Source organism: Bubalus kerabau, chromosome 12 (genome assembly GCF_029407905.1).
Source record: "Bubalus kerabau isolate K-KA32 ecotype Philippines breed swamp buffalo chromosome 12, PCC_UOA_SB_1v2, whole genome shotgun sequence".
In the NCBI taxonomy this organism is placed as follows: Eukaryota; Metazoa; Chordata; class Mammalia; order Artiodactyla; family Bovidae; genus Bubalus; species Bubalus kerabau.
Genome location: NC_073635.1, coordinates 73,003,896 through 73,023,432, shown reverse-complemented (window position 1 = coordinate 73,023,432; position 19,537 = coordinate 73,003,896). Strand labels below are relative to the sequence as shown.

Here is a 19,537-nt window from a genome sequence, read left to right as displayed (position 1 = left end):
CTTCAGGCAGGAGCTTTAAGAGAAACAATTCATGAAATAATCAAAACAATATTTTTTAAAACATATGTATTTAGGGGCTTCCCTTGGTGGTACAGAGGATAAGAATCTGCCTGCCAATGCAGGGAGATTCCTAGGTTTAATCCCCTGGTTGGGAAGATCATCTGGAGACTAAAATGACTACCCACTCCAGTATTCTTGCCTGCAAAATCCCATGGACAGAGGAGCCTAGTGAGCTACAGTCCATGGGGACACAAAAGGGTCAGATATGACTTAGCGACTAAACAACACCAGCAAATTTAACATATTACAAATTCACATAAAATGAAATAAGGCGATGTAAGTGGTAAAAAGAAAGAGAAAATAGGATGACACCTAAAGAGAAACAAAAATATCACCAAATGTCAGTGGGTGGGGAGTTGAAATTGAGCCCTGATTTTCAAAAGAATGGGGAAATCTTGTGGCAGTTCTGGAAAGGGTTGGTGGATTTTAGAATGTTCCCTCATTTTAGATCTCTTATCTAAGACTCACTCCAAGTGCTAAGTCAGTAATAAACACCTGCAAAATATTTAAGTCAATCCTGATTGTTATACTAATTTTGCTTTAGTTATCAAAATTAATTTTGGCATGATACTTTTTAAATAAACATAACTTCTCTGTAATTTTTTTTCCCTCCAGATGGTTCACATCCCCTCACATTTTGGGAAATTGTGGATTCCAGCCATTTCCAAGTGTGAGTTTAATACTGGGGTAGTAAGCCATTATTTTCAGAGGTGTACCAGGTGTGACAAACACAGATTTGTGAATAAGCATCTAAGAAGACCAGAGGGATGTAGGCAGGAAAACAGAAATATTACTAAATGACTAAGGATCACTTTTTTTTTAATTTTATTTTATTTTTAAACTTTACATAATTGTATTAGTTTTGCCAAATATCAAAATGAATCCGCCACAGGTATACATGTGTGCCCCACCCTGAACCCTCCTCCCTCCTCCCTCCTCCCTCCCCATACCATCCCTCTGGGTCGTCCCAGTGCACTAGCCCCAAGCATCCAGTAAGGATCACTTTTAATCGTTGATTTTATTTCCCTTCTCAGAATCCACAACAACAGTATATCCTAAAGGCAGTAAAATTAGACTATGATAACTAATATCTAGTAAATATTTGGTGTGAACTAAAAATGCCACCTGTCACATCAGTAAACAAAGGATGCTGCAGCCATCAGGACTCTGCAGACACCCCTACAAGGCTGGTGCACCCTGAGAAGACTCAGGATGAGAAAGCTCAGGACACTGGCCCCAGATAACGGAGACGCAGATCAGAGGAACTGTAACAGGAGGAGCCGGTTTTGACTGCATGTTGGATCTCTTTGACTTTAGCTTTTGCTACTCGTTGCTTTTATTGGGAAATCCTACTTCTCTGCCTAAATGTTAAACTAAAGTGGCTTTTTTCTGCTCACAGAGAGACAGTCTGACCTTGGCCACTTGTGAATGGCTGCAGAAAAGAAGAAATGAACACATCCCTCTCCAGTTTTGCAAGATAAATGGCCTTTTGACTTGACTTCATTGCCTGCTCTCCTCTTTGTTCTATAAAAGAAGCTGGCATCCAGACCCCAATAAGATTGTTATTTTGAGACATTAGTTTGCCATCTTCTCAGCCTGCCAGCTTTCCAAATAGAGTTATTATTCCTTGCCTCTGCACCTTGTCTGTAAAACTTAATGGGCTGTCATGAGCCAAGCAGAACAAGCTTGAACTCAGTAACAAGTAACACTACTATATGTGGTTTTCTCTTCATGACAAAACACACCAGAAACAAAGTCCACCATAAATAATCTATTGCAAATTCCACTTCTGAAAATAATCACAGGAAAGGGTTCAATTTAATATACCCACCACTAAAAGAGTAATTAATTTATGGCCCCTAAACCTTTTGCACAAACTAGGTCGATCTTTGCAGTACTCATTTGGGCTTCTATTTTCTTGAAGGAATGAAGTCATGTTAATAGACACAGGAGGGGAGACAAGATATGCCCTAGTGTGCTAGCTGCTCTAGGATTAGTAACCTTGAAGATTTAAACTTCATCCCAAATCCTTGAATAATAAATAAGTCAGCATCTGGAGATACCCACAGGTCTTGAATACCGAAGACTCTGGTTAACTGTGGTCATGAGCCCTCAAAGGCTTTGAGAACAGAAATCCAGTCCCACTTGATACTCCCAACTTCATGACTGTAGTTTTCAAATTAACTGACAAAAGTGGAGCAACTTCACAACCATAAAAGCACAGACTCCTCCAATCATTTCCTCATTACAGCTTCATAATAAGATGAAATCTGTGTGGCCCTGCGCAGTTTATTATCCTATGCTCTGCTTCTGCCTGGATCAAACAACATGTGCTGAGTAAATCTACACATCATGCTGACCTCAACAGTCTTATTTAATTATCATAAGAGTCTTGTGGAACAGGAAAGAGCAGCAGTTACTTCCATTTCACAGGAGCCAAAGTTCACAGACGCCATGTCATCATCCTCACTAAGGTTCCTTAGGCACTGCCCATGTGCTAAGTGTTGCGAATGTATTAACCTTTTTAATGCCCACAGTACTGAGATATTCAAAAGTGTGTGAATCGGTCAGTTCAATTCAGTCTCTCAGTTGTAGCTGGCTTTTTGCAACTCTATGGACTGCAGCACGCCAGCCTCCCTGTCCATCACCAACTCCCAGAGCTTGCTCAAACTCATGTCCATTGAGTCGGTGATAATATCCAACCATCTCATCCTCTGTCGTCCCCCTCTCCTCCCGCCTTCAATCTTTACCAACATCAGGGTCTTTTCAAATGAGTCAGCTCTTCACATCAGGTGGCCAAAGTATTGGGGCTTCAGCATCAGTCCTTCCAATGAATATTCAGGACTGATTTCCTTTAGGATGGACTGGTTGGATCTCCTTGCAGACCAAGGGACACTCAAGAGTCTTTTCCAACACCACAGTTCAAAAGCATCAAGTCTTCAGCACTAGCTTTCCTATGATCCAACTCTCACATCCATTCATGACTACTAGAAAAACCATAGCTTTGACCAGATGGACTTTTGTCAGCAAAGTAATGTCTATGCTTTTTAATATGCTGTCTAGATTGGTCATAGCTTTTCTTCAAAGGAGCAAGCGTCTTTTAATTTCATGGCCACAGTCACCATCTGCAGTGATTTTGGAGCCCAAGAAAACAAAGTCTCTCACTATTTCCACTGTTTCCCCACTTATGTGCCAAGAAGTGATGGGACCAGATGTCACAATCTTAGTTTTCTGAATGTTGAGTTTTAACCCAGCTGTTTCACTGTCCTCTTTCACTTTCATCAAGAGGCTCCTCAGTTCCTCTTTGCTTTCTGCCATAAGGGTGGTGTCATCTGTATATCTAAGGTTATTGATATTTCTCCTGGCAATCTTGATTCTGGCTTGAGCTTCATCCAGCCCAGGATTTCACATGATGTACTCTGCATATAAGTTAAATAAGCAGGGTGACAATATACAGCCTTGACGTACTCCTTTCTGAACTTGGAACCTGTCCATTGTTTCATGTCCAGGTCTAAATGTTGCTTCTTGATCTGCATACAGATTTCTTAGGAGGCAGGTCATGTGGCCTGGTAATCCCATCTCTTTCAGAATTTTCCAGAGTTTATTGTGATCCACACAGTCGAAGGCCTTGGCATAGTCAATAAAGCAGAAGTAGATATTTTTCTGGAACTCTCTTGCCTTTTTGATGATCCAACAGATGTTGGCAGCTTGATCTCTGGTTCCTCTGCCTTTTCTAAAACTAGCTTGAATATCTGGAAGTTCTCAATTCAGGTACTGTTGAAGCATCACTTGGAGAATTTTGAGCATTATTTGCTAGCATGAGAGATGAGTGCAATTGTGCAATAGTTTGAACATTCTTTAGCATTGCCTTTCTTTGGGATTGGAATGAAAACTGACTTTTTCCAGTCCTGTGGCCACTTGCATAGTTTTCCAAATTTGCTGGCACACTGAGTGCAGCACTTTAACAGGAGCATCTTTTAGAATTTGAAGTAATTCAGCTAACTCCATCAACTGCACTAGCTTTTTTGTAGTGATGCTTCCTAACACCCATCTGACTTCAGACTCCAGGAAGTCTGGCTCTAGGTGAGTGATCACACCATCATGGTTATCTGGGTCATGAAGGTCTTTTTGTATAGTTCTTCTATGTATTCTTGCCACCTTTTCTTAATATCTTCTGCTTCTGTTAGGTCCATACCATTTCTGTCCTTTATTGTGCCCATCTTTGCTTGAAATGTTCCCTTGGTATCTCTAATTTTCTTGAAGCAACCTCTAGTCTTTGCTAGTGTGTTAACAGTATCCTCATATTTTACAGGTTAGAAAATTGAGACACAGAGAAATGAAATAACTAGCACATACATAAAGATTAAAGTAACTATAACTGGCTACTACTATTAGTAACTAGCAACAGGACTGAACCGAGACAGCTGGTTCTAGAATCCATAATTATAACCATGGCACCATCCTGCCTGGAGATTTGCCTGCCCAGTAGTATCTACTTGCTTTATCCTTGGTCACACAGCTAGTTGATGACCAGGCTGAGCTTATTCCTATCCTCCCTCCAGCCCTCATTCCTGCCTGTCCCAGAAACAATCCCTGATTGACAGGTCCTGTCAATCATCACTTGCAAAAAAACAAAGCCACCTTGGGCCTCAGCACAAGTCTAACCACCTGAACAGCGTGGGCATGTCCACTGATGAACTAACCCTTCAGAGGAACCCAGGTCAGGAGGGTACTCTCTGAAGCAAGACAGGTCAAAGGCCTCATGGTAGAGGAAGCAACCACTAGGAAACCTTCAGGGACACTCTTCCTTAACACTGAAGATCCACCTGCCACATACCACAAGACTGCTTAAATATAACCAAAAGTCCATTGCAAAACTAGAGAGCAGATTTTATTGAGGAGGATGTATACATTTAACTGATCTTGTGTTTTAACTAATTTTCCATTACCATTTAGGTAAACCTCAAGGTATTAACGCATGTCAGAGCTCTGTGGTCCCAGAAACGAATGGGCAATGAAACAAAGACACACACAGCCTGTCTCCTTTACAGATGTTCCTGGAAGAAGGTCCTTCTTAACACCATGTAAGCTTAACACCATGTAACACAGCCAACATTCCAACAACCTGTCAAAAACATTTCAACATGTTTTCATTATCTGTTGGATGTTTCATATGCCACACAACAAATGGGCTCTTAAACCATCCTGCAAAATAAACATTCATTTAACTTTACTGCTGCTGCTACTGCTAAGTCACTTCAGTCGTGTCTGACTCTGTGCGACCCCATAGATGGCAGCCCATCAGGTTCCCCTGTCCCTGGGATTCTCCAGGCAAGAACACTGGAGTGGGTTGCCATTTCCTTCTCCAAATTAGCAGTTTAGGACTCATCTAACATTTCTATTATACTTCTTCAACAGAACCCAAGATGAACCACTAGTAAAACAGATTATAAGATTATTTGGATATTGGATGAATTGATCTGCTGAACTCTAGAATTCACAGAAGGAATTAAAACTTCTAATTTGTTTTTTAACAAATAAAATTCTGCACTGTGCTAATCTCATTTTGCATATAATTTAGCAAATGGCTATTAAGGCTTTATTGTAAGGGATTACAAAAAAAAAAGTCCTATTGTGCACCATGTAAGATACAGAAAATAATGATTCACAAATAACTAACGAACAACTAAGGGAATCATGGTTTTTCCTTTCATTATAGACTTCTCAAAATCAAAATGTTTTCAAATTAAAGTTATATTAAGAGTTTATGGAAAATCACATCCCTAGCTTAAGAACTTAAAGGTCTTTCTATTTTAAAAAGGAATGGATGATTATAACTATAGCTTTTTAAAATGTTGCTTTGGAGAAAAGTCTTGATTCTTTGTTTCATTCTTTCTAGTAGCTTTTTCTTTGCCTGCTTCCTATAAAATAAAGCACTGTTAGTCTGAGGAAATTTCTGATTCAGTTACAGATACACATAAATTGCAAGAAAAGCTCATACACTCCTATATTCAGATTTCCTCTGGTAGGAAAAAATAGCTATGAAATTTTTATATAAAACTAATCAACATGCACAGTGATTTTTGTCCTAGCATCTCTTCCATTTTCAACTATCAAACATAATTAGGCATTAAAAGTGTTAAGACATAGAAAAACTTGGTGTCTGACTTACCTATAGGATTTCTATTGAAGAACAATACCGGAGCTCTCAAAATGGACTCCAACATTTTGTTGTGCAAAGTTTGTGAAGAATTAACAAGGACATAGAATATCAACAGAGATCTTGTGATGCCAAAAAGGATGGTAGATACAATTAACCCTGAAATAAAGAAACATCACTCAGCACAAGATCTCTGCCTTATACTCAATGATGCTAAAGCATGGTAGGCAGTTTATAAAGATACCGTGTATTTTATTCTATAAGTAAAATTTATACAGAAATTTACATATATAGAATATAGAATCAATAAATTTATATATATATATGTAACTACACATATACAATGGATTGTGTAAGAGCTCAATGCTTTCACAAAATATAAAGAACAATATAAAAAACACCATTTTCTTCTCATGAAATAGAAACAACACAGAGGAGGGTGGAAATTGTGTAAACTGCAGGCGCATTCTAGGTTTTCCTAATTCAATTAAAAGTTCTAATAAAAACTCAGGAGAAAAAAGATAATTAATTCAAGTTGAGTTATTTCAAATCCTAAAAGATGATGCTGTGAAAGTGCTGCACTCAATATGCCAGAAAATTTGGAAATCTCGGCGGTGGCCACAGGACTGGAGAAGGTCAGTTTTCATTCTAATCCCTAAGAAAGGCAATGACAAAGAATGCTCAAACTACCACACACTCTCATCTCACATGCTTGTAAAGTTATGCTCAAAATTCTCCAAGCCAGGCTTCAGCAATACATGAACCATAAACTTCCAGATGTTCAAACTGGTTTTGGAAAAGGCAGAGAAACCAGAGATCAAATTGCCAACCCCGCGGAATCATTGAAAAAGCAAGAGAGTTCCAGAAAAACATCTATTTCTGCTTTATTGACTATGCCAAGGCCTTTGACTTTATGGATCACAATAAACTCTGGAAAATTCTGAAAGAGATAGGAATAAAAGACCACCTGACCTGCCTCCTGAGAAATCTGTATGCAGCTCAGGAAGCAACAGTTAAAACTGGGCATGGAACAACAGACTGGTTCCAAATAGGAAAAGGAGTACGTCAAGGCTATATATTGTCACCTTGCTTATTTAACATATATGCAGAGTACATCATGAGAAATGCTGGGCTGGATGAAGCATAAGCTGGAATCAAGATTGCCAGGAGAAATAGCAATAACCTCAGATATGCAGATGACACCATCCTTATGGCAGAAAGTGAAGAACTAGAGCCTCTCTGATGAAAGTGAAAGAGGAGAGTGAAAAAGTTGGCTTAAAGCTCAACATTCAGAAAACAAAAATCATGGCATCCGGTCCCATCACTTCATGGCAAATAGATGAGGAAACAGTGGAAATAGTGGCAGACTTTATTTATTGGGGGCCTCAAAAATCACTGCAGATGGTGACTGCAGCCACAAAATAAAAAGACACATACTCCTTGAAAGAAAAGTAATGACAAATCCAGACAGCATATTGAAAAGCAGAGACATTACTCGGCCAACAAAGGTCCGTCTAATTAAGGCTATGGTTTTCCCAGTGGTCATGTATGGATGTGAGAGTTGGACCATAGGAAAGCTAGCACCAAAGACTCAATGCTTTTGAACTCTGATGTTGGAGAAGACTCTTGAGAGTCCCTTGGACTGCAAGGAGATCCAACCAGTCCATCCTGAAGGATATCGGTCCTGAATATTCATTTGAAGGACTGATGCTGAAGCTGAAGCTCCAATGCTTTGGCCACCTGATGTGAAGAGCTGACTCATTTGAAAAGACCCTGATATTGGGAAAGATTGAAGGTGGAAGGAGAAGCGTATAAGAGAGGATGAGGATTCATTTTGATGTTTGTCAAAACTAATACAATTATGTAAAATTTAAAAATAAAATAAAATTAAAAAAAAAAAAAAGAGAGAGGATGAGATGGTTAGATGCCATCACCGACTCAATGGACATGAGTTTGAGTAAACTCCAGGAGTTGGTGATGCTGAAGGGCCTGATGTTGGAAGGCCTGACATGCTACAGTCCATTGGGTCCCAAAGAATTGGACACAACTGAGAGACTGAACTAAACTGATAAAAAGTAGTTGATCTTCCTTTCCCCTCATTTCAAATATCACTACTTACAGTATGTCCCATAATCTAAAACTCTGGTATGCTTTGGAGCCAACACACGAATTAACAGGGAACAAGAGAAAAGACTTAGCATTTCCTTGTAAACATCTAATTACAAGTAAGTGTCTATGTACTTTCATGTAAAGTTGCTACTTGAGAACCTACTGTATAGCACAGAGAAGTCTATTCAGTGCTCTGTGGTGACCAAAGTGGGAAAGAAATCAAAAAATGGGAGGATATAACTGGTTCACTTTCCTGAACAGCAGAAAGTAACACAACATGGTTATGCTACAACTATACTGTAATAAAAATTAATAAAACTTTTAAAAATAAATAATAAAGTAGTTACTTCTATGCCCAAGTAGCTTTAAAGAGTACGAAAAGATCATGTTAAGTTGTAAGTGGACCATCCCTTAAACAACTGAATTGGAAGGAACTACAAATTAGATTTTGACATGAGGTAATTAAGTTAACAACTAATCTCTCACTAAGAGATTTATAGAAACATAAAGCATTTGTAAATAAATATCATCATTTAAAGGTATGTCTTTTCTTTTTTTTATTTTATTTTTAAACTTTACAAAATTGTATTAATTTTGCCAAATATCAAAATGAATCCGCCACGGGTATACATGTGTGCCCCATCCTGAACCCTCCTCCCTCCTCCCTCCCCATACCATCCCTCTGGGTAGTCCCAGTGCACTAGCCCCAAGCATCCAGTATCGTGCATCGAACCTGGACTGGCAACTCATTTCATACATGATATTTTACATGTTTCAATGCCATTCTCCCAAATCTTCCCACCCTTTCCCTCTCCCACAGAGTCCATAAGACTGTTCTATACATCAGTATCTCTTTTGCTGTCTCGTACACAGGGTTATTGTTACCATCTTTCTAAATTCCATATATATGCGTTAGTATACTGTACTGGTGTTTTTCTTTCTGGCTTACTTCACTCTGTATAATACGCTCCAGTTTCATCCACCTCATTAGAACTGATTCAAATGTATTCTTTTTAATGGCTGAGTAATACTCCATTGTGTATATGTTCCATAGCTTTCTTATCCATTCATCTGCTGATGGACATCTAGGTTGCTTCCATGTCCTGGCTATTATAAACAGTGCTGCGATGAACATTGGGGTACACGTGTCTCTTTCCCTTCTGGTTTCCTCAGTGTGTATGCCCAGCAGTGGGATTGCTGGATCATAAGGCAGTTCTATTTCCAGTTTTTTAAGGAATCTCCACACTGTTCTGCATAGTGGCTGTACTAGTTTGCATTCCCACCAACAGTGTAAGAGGGTTCCCTTTTCTCCACACCCTCTCCAGCATTTATTGCTTGTAGACTTTTGGATCGCAGCCATTCTGACTGGTGTGAAATGGTACCTCATAGTGGTTTTGATTTACATTTCTCTGATAATGAGTAATAGAAAGCCCAGAGATAAATCCATGCACATATGGACACCTTATCTTTGACAAAGGAGGCAAGAATATACAATGGATTAAAGACAATCTTTTTAACAAGTGGTGCTGGGAAATCTGGTCAACCACTTGTAAAAGAATGAAACTAGAACACTTTCTAACACCATACACAAAAATAAACTCAAAATGGATTAAAGATCTCAACGTAAGACCAGAAACTATAAAACTCCTAGAGGAGAACATAGGCAAAACACTCTCTGACATACATCACAGCAGGATCCTCTATGACCCACCTCCCAGAATATTGGAAATAAAAGCAAAAATAAACAAATGGGACCTAATTAAACTTAACAGCTTCTGCACATCAAAGGAAACTATTAGCAAGGTGAAAAGGCAGCCTTCAGAATGGGAGAAAATAATAGCAAATGAAGCAACTGACAAACAACTAATCTCTAAAATATACAAGCAACTCCTACAGCTCAACTCCAGAAAAATAAATGACCCAATCAAAAAATGGGCCAAAGAACTAAATAGACATTTCTCCAAAGAAGACATACAGATGGCTAACAAACACATGAAAAGATGCTCAACATTTAAATGTATGTCTTTTCAATGACATAAGCGATCACTACTATGCATCATACAGCTATGAATCAAAACAGCCCTCCAAACATCTCTTCTGCTCACAATGGTAGAGTGGGTAAATAGAGTAAATATAATAAATACTGGTGCACTGGGACGACCCAGAGGGATGGAATGGGGAGGGAGGAGGGAGGGGGGTTCGGGATGGGGAACACATGTATACCTGTGGCGGATTCATTTTGATATTTGGCAAAACTAATACAGTTATGTAAAGTTTAAAAATAAAATTAAAAAAAATAAAAATAAAAAAATAATGATTAAAAAAATAAATAAATAAATAGTCCATCAAGTACTTTTTTTCCATTCAGATGACACATCAGTATTATTTAAATTCTGAAAGCTGTTCAAATTCCTGAATTCCATCAACAGGCATTTGCTGCCTACCATCCTATATGAAAATGTAACAGAATCCCTTCCTCCTTTTTAAGTCCACATAATCCACCAATTCAGAAGGTAAACAGCTAATGGGTTTAAGTTTCTTAGCAAGTGATCAATAAAATAAATACCAAATTTCAATGAGTGGATTTTCATATAAAACACTTTTTGTAGAAAGATTGTACAAACATTTCCTGTGGGAATATTTAAATTAAAAAAAAATTTAATTGGGGTATAACTGTCTTACAATGTTGTGTTAGTTTCTGCTGTACAAGGAAGTGAATCAGCTATATATATACAAATATCCCCTCTGTCTTGTACCTCCTTCCCCACCACCATTTCCACCCCTCTAGGTCACCACAGATCACCAAGCTGAGCTCCTTGAGCTATACAAAAACAACTTCCCACTAGCTATTTGTTTTACATGTGGTAGTATAGATATATCAATCCTAATTTTCTAACTTACCCCCTTAACGAGTGTCAACCATCTATTCTTTACCTCTACATTTTTATATCTAAAAATTATTAAATTTTATATATATAAAGAGAATTTACACAAATATTTAAAAAATACTTTTATTCAAGAAATGTATTTTATGCTGAAAAGTGTTTCCCAGCTCACAAGGCCCTGTGTTTGTCTCCCTCTTAAAGATTTGAATCATGACTTTCAGTTCTCAAAATCATCTGTGAAGAAGCTGCTAAAGTGCCAGACATGGGGAAATACCATGGGAGGGTCACATTCACCATCGTTTACTTTTTCTTCAGAGAAACTACATGAGGGTCATAAGAAGAGGTTGAACAAGCACCACCTCCCCCCGCCTGTGGGAAAGTGAGGCTTTGTGTAGATTTCATAGCACTTTGGGTCAGACCAGAAATAACTCACTGGTATCTATTCCTACTGTTGCAAATAGCATCTATATTGTACCATTTTTCTAGATTCCACATATATGTGTTAATTATGCATTTTTGTTTTTCTCTTTCTGACTTACTTCACTCTGTATGACAGACTCTAGGTCCATCCATGTCTACAAATGACTCAATTTTGTTTCTTTTTATGGTTGAGTAATATTCCAGTGTGGGCTTCCCTGGTGGCTCAGTGATAAGAACCTGCCTGCCAATGGAGGATGCAGGTTCAATCGCTGGGTCAGGTAGACCCCCTGGAGAAGGAAATGGCAACTCACTCTAGTATTTTTGCCTAGGAAACCACATGGAAGAGGAACCTGATAGGCTACAGTCCATGGGGTTGATGAAAATGAGTCAGACATGATTTAGCAACTGAACAACAAAAATATGCCAGTGTATATATGTTCCATAAATGAGATGCAAAGACTACCTTGATAATGAGAAAAAATATCTGCAAACTAAGCAATTTTCATGGAGAAGGCAATGGCATCCCACTCCAGTACCCTTGCCTGGAAAATCCCATGGACGGAGGAGCCTGGTAGGCTGCAGTCCATGGGGTCGCTAAGAGTCGGATACAACTGAGTGACTTCACTTTCAATTTTCACTTTCATGCATTGGAGAAGGACATGGCAACCCACTCCAGTGTTCTTGCCTGGAGAATCCCAGGGATGGTGGAGCCTGATGGGCTGCCATCTATGGGGTCGCACAGAGTCAGACACGACTGAAGTGACTTAGCAGTAGCAGTAAGCAATTTTCAAGGGATTAATTTCCAAAATATACAAACAGCTCATGTAACTCAAAAAAAAAAAAAAATCAAAAAAATGGGCAGAAGACTTAAATAGACACTTTCCAAAGAAGACAGACAGATGGCCAAAAGGCACATGAAAAAATGTTCAACATCACTCAATTTTTCAGTTCAATTCAGTTCAGTCACTTAGTCGTGTCTGACTCTTTGTGACCCCATGGACTGCAGGCCACCAGGCTTCCCTGTCCATCACCAAATCTTGGAGCTTGCTCAAACTCAAGTCTCTCAAGTGGCTGATTTCATCCAACCATCTAATCCTCTGTTGTTCCCTTCTCCTCCTGCCATCAGTCTTTCCCAGCATCAGGGTCTTTTCCAAGAAGTCAGTTCTTCACATCAGATGGCCAAAGTATGGGAGCTTCAGCTTCAGCATGAGTCCTTCCAATGAATATTTAGGACTGATTTCCTTTAGGATGGACCTGTTGGATCTCCTTGCAGTCCAAGGGACTCTCAAGAGTCTTCTCTAACAGCACAGTTCAAAAGCATCAAGTCTTCAGCATTCAGCTATCTTGATAGTCCAACTCTCACATCCATATGTAGATCAAAACTACAATAAGGTAGGACTTTACACCAGTCAGAATGGCCATCATCAAAAAATCTACAAGCAATAAATGCCAGAGAGAGTGTGGAGAAAAGGAAACCTTTTTTACACTGTTGGTGGGAATGTACATTGATACAGCCATACTGTTCACCATGGAGAACAGTATGAAGATTCTTTAAAAAACGAGGAATAAAACTACCATATGACCCAGCAATCCCACAACTGGGCAATATCCTGAGGAAACCATAATCCAAATGACACATGGCCCTCAAGGTTCACAGCAACAGTATTTACAAAAGCTAGGACATGGAAGCAATCTAGATGTCCATCAACAGATGAATGGAAGAAGACATTTAAAATTTTAGTGAAGATGAATGCTATATAAATTCTAAACACTCCTGTGAATAGAGAGGGTCATTTTTATTAGTCTGGCAAGCCAAATGTTAAATCAATCACACAGTTGGGGATGAGATAACACTGTGATCTCAAGGTAAGAAAGAGAAGGAATTCTAATCCCACACACGGGATTACTTCCTGCTTAGCTTCTCAAGCAATTAGTGAAGCCCAAGAGAGGAGCAGTATGGAAGTCTGCATACCTTCAAGGCAATAACACTTTTATTTCAGGACCCTTGCTGCCAGAGAATTTCATGTAAGATCAATAAAAGCCAGGATTTATTCAGACAGAATTAGAACACTCTGAACCACAGGATGGGGATCCCTTTCTAATCTCCTTGCCCATTCATACGATGATACAAGATTTAGCTAAAGTGACTTATTAGAATAGACAATAGCCACATATTTCCAGTGGCTGACTTGCATAATGTGCAATCCTGGTTTAACTTCCAAAATCCAGTGCACAGTAAATTAAGAGTCTTCGCTCAACCTCTTTCTTCTAGATTTCTAGATTTTAAAAATAATTATTCTAGTTAATTCACAGCGTAAATGCAACTCAGACTCTTAGTCACATAAGATATTACTGAATTACTCCTGGAGGCCCTAGTTGCTCACACAGCCTCATTGTAAACACCTCAGACTCTCATATAATGGACTAGAAGATTCAACTTTACCTGAATAAACTGTAAAGTACCAGTTCAGATCAAGGATAAAAATTGTGTCTTCTTTTCCATATACCCTAAAATACAGGTCTCTTTGTATATTCCCCCTATGGAACAGGGAAGAAAAAAATATTACATTATAGATATAAATATTTACACAAAAATTAAAGAAAAAAACATACTTTGATTCCAGAGAAATGTTTTGTGTTGAAAAGCGTTTCCCAGGTCATGAGGCTCTGTGTTTGTCTCCCTTTTAAAGATTTGAATCACGACTTTCAGTTCTCAAAATTGTCTGTGAAGAAGCTTTTAAGGGTCAGACATGGGGAAACACCGTGGGAGGGTCACGTTTCACCATCAAGTTTACTTTTTCTTCAGGAAATTACGTGAGGGTCAGAAGAGGAGGCTGAGCAAGCGCCACCTCCCCCCTGCCTGTGCGAAAGTGAGGCTTCATAAACATTTCACAGCACTTTGGGTCAGACCCGGAATCACTCACCAGTCTGCAAGCCACCAATCCTGCAGGACATAGGCAACCTGGAGCAGGAAACAACAGTCACTCAGACACCAACATTACTGAGCCCTCACACCTCGCTCACTAGGCTGGGGATGGAAAGGCTCTAGAACACTGAGGCGGTCCTTCCGGCTCAGGCCTGCATCAAATCCAACATCCCAGATGACCACAGGTCAGGGAAGGGCATGCTGCATTTTAATATCTCTAAAACATATCCCCTTTTCCCATACAACTTGTCATGTACACACAACAGTAAGCCTCACTTATTTTGGTCCCCACAAAAAACATAGTTCACAGCAAATCCAAGTGGACTACAAAATGCAATAATAACAATATAGATGCTGAGGTTTTTCAAAGGAAAAAGCTTGACAGGTACTGTGATGGTCAGTCTTCTGTGTCAGCATGGCCAGGCAAGTCTCCAGTGATTCACCAAACACTTGTCTAGATGTTGCCTTGAAGCTATTTTGTGGATGTGGTTCACATCCATCATGAGAACTTCAGTAGAGGAGATCACCCTCAACACTGTTGTGGCCTCGTCCAGTCAGTCAAAGGCCCTTAGAGCAATGTCACATTCACCCAGCTAGATCTCACAACTTCAGGGGCCAGTTCTTTGAGACAAATCTCTTAATACGCATATTTTAAAATATTTATAAAATACAGTATGCTGCTGCTGTTGCTGCTGCTGAGTCACTTCAGTCATGTCTGACTCTGTGCGACCCCATAGACAGCAGCCCACCAGGATACCCCGTCCCTGGGATTCTCCAGGCAAGAACACCAGAGTGGGTTTCCATTTCCTTCTCCAATGCATTAAAGTGAAAAGTGAAAGTGAATTCGATCAGTCGTGTCCGACCCTCAGCGACCCCATGGACTGCAGCCTTCCAGGGTCCTCCATCCATGGGATTTTCCAGGCAAGAGTACTGGAGTGGGGTGCCATTGCCTTCTCCAAAATACAGTATAAATAGTACATAAACATCAAGATGAGTGCACAAACCAGAATACACACCCTCACGTACCTGAGCTGCGATGTTTACTAGAATAAGGAAGGTGATGACAAGCCAGCCAGCACCGGCTGTGAAGTAATTCTCATAGGTCTTAAAACCAACTCTTCCTTCCAAATGGTTCTCTAGAGGTAGTGTAACCTGTATATTCTCAGTCTGAGAGGGAAAAATGGCAGTTAGAGATGAAATTTTAAATAAAGAACCCCCAAATTTCAAAAGTTCAACACTGCCCTCCACTGCAAAGCTGTGGAGAAAATGACACATCTCATGCACTGGCAGGAGAGCAGGATGGCCCATCTCCTCTGGAGAAGGATGTGAGAATATCTAGTGAAACCATGTGTGCATTTACCTTTGGACCCAGCCATTCTACTCCTAGGAATCTATTACAAATAAGGAAACATCATTTGCATGAGGTCATTCACGTTTGGGTAGCTTTGCTTAAAGTAGATCAAGACTCTGAGCATAAGCACAGCCTACATGATTCAAGTATAAATGCAGAAGCTTCTTCCAAAATAACACACAGAATGATATGGAGCTAGTGTATCCCTCCAGATGACTGTGTCACTCAATGACAGGAACATACAACATACTAAGGGCTCAAAATACTAGCCAAATACAGTAAACTGAGTTCACAGAGTGAGTTGGACTAATATGAGTTTGGATAGCAAGGGACAAGCATATGATCCAAATCTATTTGGTTCCTAAATTTCAGAGAGTGATTCCTGAGTGTGGAATGTGAGGGATTAATTTGAACAGAAGTCAGAAACATCCAGGCTTCTGGGTCTGGATAGTGAAGCTTTGGACATCGAGGAATACCTGTGGATGTTTTTAAGGGAGATCTAGTCCATTTTTGTACTTCTGTCTGGAGGACTCAGAATGGATTATACAGTCTCATGGACCAAGGATGTCCAGGGCTCTATGCTGGCCACTGGGATTCAAGGTGGACAAAATGTAGGTCTCAGCATTGAAGGGTAAGAAAGGAAGATGGGAACTATTTACAAAGTGTTTGCTGTGAGTCAGGTCCTTTACACACACTGCTGCTGCTGCTGCTAAGTCGCTTCAGTCGTGTCCAACTCTTGTGCGACCCCATAGACGGCAGCCCACCAGGCCTCCTGGCCTAATCACAAACCATCTGACACCGAGGCAAAATAATACAGCCAGTCAGCTGCAGTGCCAGAATACTCCAACATATAGGAAAAGTAGCTGATTTAATGAGGTCACAGCAGGACTCAGTCTAAGAGGGTCTTCACATTAAGCCTCGGGATGCATAAGGGAAGCCGGGGGCCACCAGCATGACTAGGATGTAACTAAGGTAAACTGAAGAGTTCTCAGTCAGTGTGAGCCACATTCACCCAGAAATTCACAGCAGTGCACCCACTCCTGATCTCCATAAGATTCTCTATCCTACACCCTAAGGGCTTGCTCCCTTCATGCTCTTCTAACTCTACCAATTCCATGGAACAAGACTTTGGGAACCTTATGGTTTACTTTGGGACAAATGAAGACATGAGCAGAGCAGACTGAAGGTCCCTGAGACCACCAAGAGCAGACAGACCCGGCACACTACAGGGTGAGAAACTCACATCTTGGTCCTCTGGAGCCGCATCTTTCAGTGAGGGTCTGGGAGACTGGACAGACTGAACCAAAGACTCAGAGACCAGAGTGGGAGTTCCTGGAACTGGAGATGGTTCAGACTGCTCATTCCCCTTCTCAAAAAGGGAAAAAATATCTACCTCAGATTTCAGGAACTCAGTGTAAGTCCCTCTTTTCACCATTTTGCCCTAAAATAAAAAAGTTTGAGAGAAATTAATTTACAGTCAGTAATATTAAACCAACCTAATATTAATCAGGAAAAGTTATCTGGTCTTAAATTATAATTTTGGGGAAAAAATAATGATCCCTGGGTCTAGAATTCTTGTTGAAAAATCTAGTACAGTCAACTAAACACAGAATTGAGCATTCTGTTCCCTGCCAAACCCTGTGTTAGGTGCGGATGATGTGAAACAAATGTGGGCTCATGTGTTAAAAATGGAGGACATGGGCATAACTGCTGTGGGCACTCAGGGAAGCAAGAAGTACAGAAGTTGGTGGGAGGATCAGCACAGTCTTTTAGACAACGTGCAAACTGACAGAAGCCTCATATGAGAAGTAGGATTGTAAAAAAGCAATTAGGAAGAATATTCTGGGAAAGAAAGCTAAACTTAACAGAGAGGTGGGCACAAGCACACCTGCATATAGGTAAGAGTCACTCATCAAATATTTGCTGCCAACTGTCATAGTATCATGTGTCCCAGGTGGGACAGGACATTTAGGGAACCAGCCCTGGAGAGAGAGATGCATCTCCCTGGTCTCTACAATTGCCCCCATAAACTCAGGAAGTTCCCAATGGAATTCAATATTCCACCTGCAAAAGTAATTAAGCAAGGAGGCCATGAGGCCAGAGTGGCTCTAAAGCCTTGGCAGTCTGTGCCCACAAATCAACACCTAAGCCAGAATCAGTGCACTCAGAGCTGAGAAAAAACTTAGGAACTACCAGCCACAAGCAGCCAACCAGGATTCCCCAATCAGGCAGCTGCTTAAGCCTCAGCCAATCTAATCATTTTTCCAATGACTGAGTGACTGAACTGAACTGAACTGAATCTAATCATGCTCTTTGAACACGTGTGACAGACACATCCTTGTACAGTTTCCCTTCCTTACAAAGTCATATAAAATAATGTGCAGATGTTTCACTATTTTCTCACCCCATGAAACTAGATGTGGCTGATTCACTCCGTGACAAATAAAACATTAGGAAAAAAAAAAAAAACTCAGGATGGAAAACTAACCAAATGAGAGCAGCTCTGGTTACAGCAGGTCAGGTGGAGGGAGATGACCCCTCTCACTGTAGCCCCTGAGGTGAGCAACTGGGAGGAAACCAATGAAGCCTTTGGGTACCATGTGATACTGCAGAGCTAGAAAATTATGCAGGATATACTGTGTCTTGTTCCACTTGGGAGGCACAATTCACACACCTCTTTAATGAAATCATCACTTACCACATCAAATCTGTAATATGTACAATGAGATGACAGTACAAAGACAGCAGTTTCACTCAGCAGCCAAGTGCTGACAATTCCGAGGGGACAAGGGGGCAGCCATCCCCCTTCTGCTGTGAGAGAGGGACCAGACAGTGAGGATGGTCCCCAATTCATCTAGGGGTGCTCACCAGTGGACAAATGATTACTTTGTTAGTACTAAAACTGGAGGCAGCATCCTCAAAGGAAGCAATAAGAGGACCCTAAAACATCTAGGGACTGGCAAGATAGGTTATTCTCCTGCCACTGATCCTGTGCTCATAACCCTGTCAACACTGGGGTTTACACACTAGAGTCGCCCCCTCTGCACGTGAAACCAACTGCTCTCAAGCTTGAGAAACCTTAGCCCTTCCCCTACCCCATTCCTAGAGGAGTGGAGAGGAGTCCACACAGAGAACTGTTTCTAGAGAGGCAGGGGTTAATAATAATATAGAGAGGCAAGAGTTTTAATAATCTTTCTTAGAGCAGACATTCATTTCTTAAGTCAGGGATTTGATCCAGGACCTTGGAACAGTCAGGGGTTAACGATAGAGGTCCTGAGGCCCAGAGGCAAATAAGCAAAGGATTGAAGCAAGCAATCACTAAGTCTGAACACTTCACACTAATCTCCACTCCACCCTCAACCATGCTAGGAGTTGTGAGTTGAATGGTGCTCCCCTCCTCAAAAAGATAGGTTCATCGAACCTGGACTGGCAACTCGTTTCATACATGATATTTTACATGTTTCAATGCCATTCTCCCAAATCTTCGCCAGTCCAGGTTCGATGCACGATACTGGATGCTTGGGGCTGGTGCACTGGGACGACCCAGAGGAATGGAATGGGGAGGGAGGAGGGAAGAGGGTTCAGGATGGGGAACACATGTATACCTGTGGCGGATTCATTTTGAT

At 40.5% G+C, this 19,537-nt stretch overlaps 1 protein-coding gene across 1 annotated transcript in view; it reads right to left on the bottom strand.

Annotated features, from left to right (window-relative positions):
* The window catches only part of LOC129624649 (ATP-binding cassette sub-family C member 4-like), a 158,996-nt gene that overhangs the window by 69,942 nt on the left and 69,517 nt on the right, over nt 1-19,537 (bottom strand). Inside the window, exons 15-19 of the mRNA XM_055542804.1 lie at nt 17,155-17,352; nt 15,587-15,727; nt 14,559-14,596; nt 14,078-14,172; nt 6,233-6,379 (exon numbers count right to left, since the gene is read on the bottom strand). Of these exons, the coding sequence (XP_055398779.1) occupies nt 6,233-6,379; nt 14,078-14,172; nt 14,559-14,596; nt 15,587-15,727; nt 17,155-17,352 (619 nt within the window). The remainder of the gene's footprint in view (nt 1-6,232; nt 6,380-14,077; nt 14,173-14,558; nt 14,597-15,586; nt 15,728-17,154; nt 17,353-19,537) is intronic.